Below are 6,586 nucleotides of genomic sequence, written 5' to 3' on the forward strand. Positions count from 1 at the left end.
GAGCCCCGTTAAGCAGGCACGGCACTGAACTACCACCGGCGCTAGCACCGGGAGGCCGCCGGCTGGCATGCTGCTGCTACCCTGGGATGACAGGCGCACATGCGTACTGTCGGGCTAACCGGATTTTCACAGTGGCGCCTTGGAGAGGTGTTCCAGAAATGGGTGCGTGTCAGCCTCATGTGCAAGGAAATCCACGGAAAGGACGTCCCCCAGACGGGAAAGGCACCGTCGGCCTGCAGGTCCCGTCCTCTGGGGGACTAGGAGACACAAGGGCCACGGAGCAGCGACCAATACACACTTACAGTCCTCCCTTCTGTGATGCCTGACGGGGACTCTCACCCCCTGAGTGTCAGGGAAGGGAAAATGTCAGCGTGGCTCTCTGGAAGCCACTGAGATGTCACCTTTATTTCAGGGAGCAGGGCGAGCATGTGCTGTTTTCTCGAAGACCAGGTACGCTAGGTTTGGACGGCCAGGAGAAGGATGGCATCACCCAGCCCACCTCCTCTAGCACGGTTCAGTTTCAAGAACCGGATTCAACTCTCAGTACCTGGACAGCACACTTCTAGTATCTCAGCGACCTTGACATATTCGACTGTATGTTAAAATACGGGCATTTGTTAAAGATCAAAGTGCACGTCCCAAACACATCTGTTAGAGGCAGGGGAAACGGAGATCACGCCGGCTCTCTACCCAAGCCTTACCTGTCTAGAAGAATTCAAGTTTTGCATGCCCAGCCCTGAGGCAATCCCACCCAGGGCCTGATTAGGGAGTGCACTGTTTGAAAGGGGGAGCTTCAGGCTTGGTGAAGGCAAAAACGGTGAAGTCGTGGGCTCTTCCACCAGGCCGCCGTCCTGATTGGAGAAAGAAAGGGTCAGCTGTGTGCGGCGTCCATCCGCAGACAAAGCACAAAGCAGTTTCCCAAGAACATATAAAGGGGTATGGATGGAAGAAGAATTAAAAGATCAAAAAAGAGTGGATAACAAGAGAATGGAGAACATGGGCCAAAGGAAGAGGGAGAAGAAAAAGAGAAACAGGATTAAGATGCTGCTCTTGTTCTAACAATCACTTCATAAACACATACATTAGCTTACAACGTGCTCCAACCCCGCCGACCCCGCCCAGGGACAGGGCTCCGGAGAAGCCCGGAAACATTAGCAAAACTCTTACTTGGGCAACACTTCACAAGCATTTTCAAATAAACAGGCTCCTTTCTTTCAGTACCAAGGCTCTAGGGGTGCACTGGGTTACATTCTGCTGACATTCAGCTGTTTTTGAATTACCAACAGCAATTTCACATGGTTTAATCCAGTAACGGGGTAAGTCATAGAGCAGATGGGTCTTACTAACTCTCCTGTACATTATTAAGGTCACATTGTATGTCTGGTCCTTTGCAAATTTATCTCCTCTGACTTCACAACTAGTGTGTAGTAGTCTACAGTCTTCTTTTTCTTTTTGGTATTATTCTACATTTTAAAGATAAGGAAGTAAGTCAGAGTCCCGCACTTCCCAAGCAAAAATACAAGATACCAAATTAAATTGGAATTTCACTAAGAATCTTGGACATGAATAGACCCACAGCAGGAGGGCAGGGTATGACCTGACCTTCCCTCCAGGCCTTCCCCAGCCACAGCTTTCTGCTGCGAAGTGTAGCAAGGGACCCTGTTTCTCTGTGAGCAGAGACGAAGGGCTAGAGCTTTCTCCTGTGAGCCTTTCTGTTTTGTTGTGAGCCTTTCTGCCAGCTTTGTTTCTAAACCTGCCGTTTCTTGCTTCAGTTTTATTTTCAAGGTTCAACATTTTGACTGAATTTCACGGGATCCTACTCTCCCCTTCCTTTTGAAGGCACACCCACCGGGAGCAGGGGCACCGCTACATGACAATCCTGAAAGGACCAAACTGGTGTCCGGACACGTGAGCCCCCCCAGGGGCTTCCAACAGACATCTGCACGTGCTCTGCACCAGCCGAGCTGGGCGGACCAGACACAGATGCCTGCGCCCAACCACCTCCAGTTTCTTTTTCTCAGGTTAAACATGTCACACATTATTTCCAATATCTTGTAAGATAAGACAGTAAAACAGAAATTTGATGACCCTTGTTATTGGGCAAATGGAAGCAGGTAACCTAGCCAAGTTCACCCACTAAAATGAACATGTTTTCAGCTTCTGTATTTTTTACCCCTAGTCACATTGTGTGACTACAGGAAAAAGTACAACACTATTTCTTCTGAGCTAAACATTCATAACGTATTTTTCAAAAGTGAGTAGTCATTTGAATATTATAGTCAGGCAAATATTTAATCCAGCTTGCATTAAGGACACAGTTAAAATGAAAAATACCTCTTGTTAAAAACAAACAAACAAAACACCCCCTCAATCCATACCTTGTCGAGAAAGGTGGGGCGGTCCCCGGAAGAGTCTTTGGAGACTGGTGGGCGGCAGCCAAGGGCTTTGGTGACCACTCCATTGTAGTCGGTCACTCCCAGTCCACGCTTGTCCACGTCCACCTTCTTTTCCAGCAGGGCGCCTGGAGCAAACAGAAGCAACACTTACACCTAAATGCCCCAGGAGTGTCAGTCAGGAGGGCCGAGCACAAGACGGGCACCAGTTTGAGTCTCTCAACCCCATGGAAAATGGGGAGGCCATGCTTTTGCTCCTGTGACCCCCACGGTCTATGACGGGGCCCTGCTCTCGCCCCTGCTCCTGCCCCGCCCACTCCAATCACACCTGCCACTCCGCCCCGCAGGGGCCTGCCCTCCCTCCCCACAGGGATGTACCCCTTCTTCACACAGCCTTCCCCGTTGCGTTCCTGCTCTGATCTTCCTGTTTAAAATGGTGTTGCTGCCCTCACAGCCCGTGGTTTCCATTTCCTGCACCCCCATGGGCTGCAAGGGCTCTTCCAGATACTGGGGACACGATACCACGCGAACAGGCAAGGTTTTTGTCTCAGGCTAGTGACTGGTTTGGCATGGCTATCTTTGAGTTTGTGCTATTTTACACTTCTAACAAGTTACGACAATTTCTTCCAGCTACACGGATTGTCATTTCTGTCCTAGCAACTTGTACCACACATTTCCATGCCCGCACGCTGATAACAAAGTTGGTTCTCATCATTCATGGATTCTGTGCTTGTAAATGCACAGGCTGGCTAAACTTATCTGTAGCCCCCAAAACAGTAATCGTGTACTTTTGTGGACACGCGCAGGGTGGTGAAAAATGCTGGATGCCCGATGCACACATTCTTAACTCAGGCCAAACGAGATGCTGGCTTATTACTGAGCCCTCCTGCAGTGACAAGCAGCCCTCTGTGGTCTATTCAGTGCGTTTCTGTGCTTCTTATTGGTGACTTCCGTGTTTAAAATGGACCCCAAGTGTAGTGCTAATGTGCTCTCTTAAGTTCCTGAGTGCAGGAAGGTAGTGTTGTGCCTGATGGAGAAAACACAGGTTAGGTAGGTATTGTTCCACGATATGGTGCCTCTGGCTAACGGAAGAGAAGAGTCCCCAATCTGTACGTGAGGGTGCTCAGTAATCTCTAAGAGTGCAATGAAGCTCTGGAAAGGACGGGAAGAGTGCCTAACTTTTTGGATGACAAGATGCTGATTCTTTATGTTGGCTCCACGCCCAGCATGGAGGCCTGCATCGGGCTTGACTCATGACTGTGAGATCAAGACCTGAGCTGAGATGAAGAATTAGATGCTTAACAGACTGAGCCACCCACGTGCCCCGAGATAGTGTAATTTTAAGAAAGTGTGGCAGATGGCGTTAGTGTGAGAGTAGATGGCCACAGATTCACGGTCATGTGACTCAGGGTCAGGAAAATGCTAAATCTTTCCTAGCTAGTGTTTTACTGTAAAGACAGAAATATGGCATACTGTTTCTCACCTGTGAGAAACTTATATTAAATAAAGTGTCTTTAGATAGAAACACACATAAAGCGAGGTTATGTACTGATTGGTCAACAAAAATGCTGTGGCCAGAGGCTTGCAGGAGCCCGACCCTGTATTTCCTAGGGAAACAGCTGCATTTTACACTTGACTATTTAACATCATTATTTTACTTACTTTTAACTGAATAAATCTGATGCAAACCACTGTGTAAATTTCAGGTATATATGTAACTTTGAGACATTAATATATCCTAATCTGACGGCTGTGGAGCCGTATTTAGCAGGTCATGTAATTACACTACAACACGACTACATTCGGCCGCTGTGCGCGGGATCTCGTGGCCTACCTCCGCTTGTTACACGGCTCATCCCCCCAGCCCCACCTCCCGGTAACCACCATTCGCGGTCTGTGCTCCACAGGTTGAACTTGGATAGACGCCACATGTTAAGTGAGATCATGAAGTATTTTTGTCTGACTTCGCTCACTCAGCATCAAGTGCTTAAGGTCTGCCCATGTTGGTGCAGATGGCAGGAACCCCTCTTTGTTCACAGCTGAATATATTCCACCATGTCCATGAACCATATCTTTTTCGCCCATTCATCTGCTGATGGGCATTTGGGCTGTTTCCACATGTTGGCTATTGTGAGTAATGCTGCAATGAACATGATAGTACAGATATCCTGTCCAGATCCTGTTTTCAGGGGCGCCCGGGTGGCTCAGTTGTTAAGCATCTTGCCTTTGGCTCGGGTCATGGTCCCAGCATCCTGGGGTCAAGCCCCCGGACTCCCTGCTTAGTGGGAAGCCTGCTCCTTCCTCTCTGACCTCCCACTCCTGCCTGCGTTCCCTCTCTCAGTCTCTGTCCAAAAAAAAAAAAATCTTAAATAAAAAAGATCCTGGGGTGCCTGGGTGGCTCAGTGGGGAGCCTGCTCTCCCTTCTCTCTGCCTACCTGTGATCTCTGTCAAATAAATAAAAAAATCTTAAAAAAAAAAAAAAAAAAAAAAGATCCCGTTTTCACCCTTTGCGTATATACCCAGGACTGGAGTTGCTGGGTTGTACCGTGAGTCTACTTTTCATTTTTTGAGGAACCTCCATATGGTTTTCCATACCAGTCGGACAAATCTACAGTCCTGACAGTACACAGGGTTCCCTTTTACCACATCCTCGCCAGCATCCGTCCTTGTCGTCCTGATGAAAGCCATTCTGACAGGGGTGAGGTGAGATCTTACTGTGGTTCTGATCTGCATTTCCCCGATTTGAGGGATGCTTAGCACCTTTTCCTGTCTGTTGGCCATCCAATCTCCTCTTTGCAGAAACGTCTGTTCAGTTATTCTACCCATTTTAAAAACCATACGTTTTTGGTTTCAGTTGACTGAGTTCTTTATATATTTTGAATATTAACCCCTTATCCAATATATGGCTTGAAAAATTTTCTCCCATTCTTTAGGCTTGTTTCTTTTGCTGTGTGGCAACTTTTGATGTAGCCACATTTGTTGATTTTTCTTTTGTTGTTTGTGCTTTTGATGTCACGCCTCCCCAAATCATTGTTAAGACCAATATTGACAGGCCTCTTCTTTAAGTTCTTTTTCTAGGAGTTTTATGGTATCAGATCTTTTGTTTAAACCTCTGATCCATTACGAGCTAATTTTTGTGCTGTGAGACAGGGGTCCACTTTCATTGTTCTGCACGTTTCTTTATTGTTCCCAGAACTGCGTCTCAGATACCCTGTTTCCCCATTGAGTATTCTTGGCTCCTTTGCCAAGTGTTCTGTTGACTGTAACTGCTGGGGTTCAATTCTAGGCTCTGTTCTGATCCACTGGTTGGTGAGTCTAACTCTTTCTTTCTTTTTTTTTTTTTTTTAGGTACGCTCTAGGCCTAACATGGGCCTCGAACTCATGACCCTGAGATCAAGTCACATGCTCAACTGACTGAGCCAGCTGGGGGCCCAGATGTGCCTATTTTTGTTCTTGTAGCACACTGTTTCGATTATTATGGCTCTGTACTACTCTTATTTTGTAGTACAGCCTGATATCCAGAAGTGTGACACCGCCAACTCTTCTTTTTCAGGACTATTTTGTGGTTCCACAGACATTTTAGGAATTGTTTCTTGTACTTCGGTGAATTGCTTTGGTTTTTTGATGGGGATTGCAATTAACTGACAGATGGTGTTGGGTAACATAACTGTCTTTACACTACTAGTTTTTTGATCCACGAACATGAGATGCCCTTCTGTTTGCTTGTGTCTTCTCTAATTTCTTTCAGTAAAGCCCTGCTGTTTTCACTGTGCAGATCTCTTACTTCCTTGGTTAAATTTATTCCTAAGTATTTTATTATTTTTAATGCTATTATGAATTGGTTTTATTTTCTAATGCTTCATCATTATCATAAAGGAATGCAACTGATTTCTGGATGCTGATTTTTATATCCTGCCAGTTTACTGAAATTGTTAACTCTACATTTTTTGACTGATTTCTTGCAATTTTCTATATATAGGATCATATCATCAGCAAACAATGAGAACTTGACTTTCCCTTTCCAACATGGATGCCTTTTTTCTTTTTCTTTGTCCTGCCTGATTGCCCTGGGTAGGACTTCTGCTACTAGCCAGGAACAGGAGTGAACAGGAGTGAACAGGAGTGGACAGGAGTGGACAGGAGCGAACAGGAGTGAACAGGAGTGAACAGGAGTGGACAGGAGTGGACAGGAG

General features: G+C 46.5%; 1 protein-coding gene across 6 annotated transcripts in view; it reads right to left on the bottom strand.

Annotated features, from left to right (window-relative positions):
• TNRC6C (trinucleotide repeat containing adaptor 6C) overlaps positions 1-6,586 on the bottom strand; it is a 145,537-nt gene that overhangs the window by 24,384 nt on the left and 114,567 nt on the right. For 5 of the 6 annotated variants that reach the window (XM_059379474.1, XM_059379472.1, XM_059379470.1 and 2 more), the window contains 2 exons: positions 2,379-2,521; positions 702-875 (listed from right to left, as the gene is read on the bottom strand). In XM_059379474.1, the coding sequence (XP_059235457.1) occupies positions 702-875; positions 2,379-2,521 (317 nt within the window). The remainder of the gene's footprint in view (positions 1-701; positions 876-2,378; positions 2,522-6,586) is intronic. The other variant, XM_059379469.1, reaches the window with a different exon arrangement.

This window comes from Mustela nigripes, chromosome 16 (genome assembly GCF_022355385.1).
Source record: "Mustela nigripes isolate SB6536 chromosome 16, MUSNIG.SB6536, whole genome shotgun sequence".
NCBI classification, from domain to species: Eukaryota; Metazoa; Chordata; class Mammalia; order Carnivora; family Mustelidae; genus Mustela; species Mustela nigripes.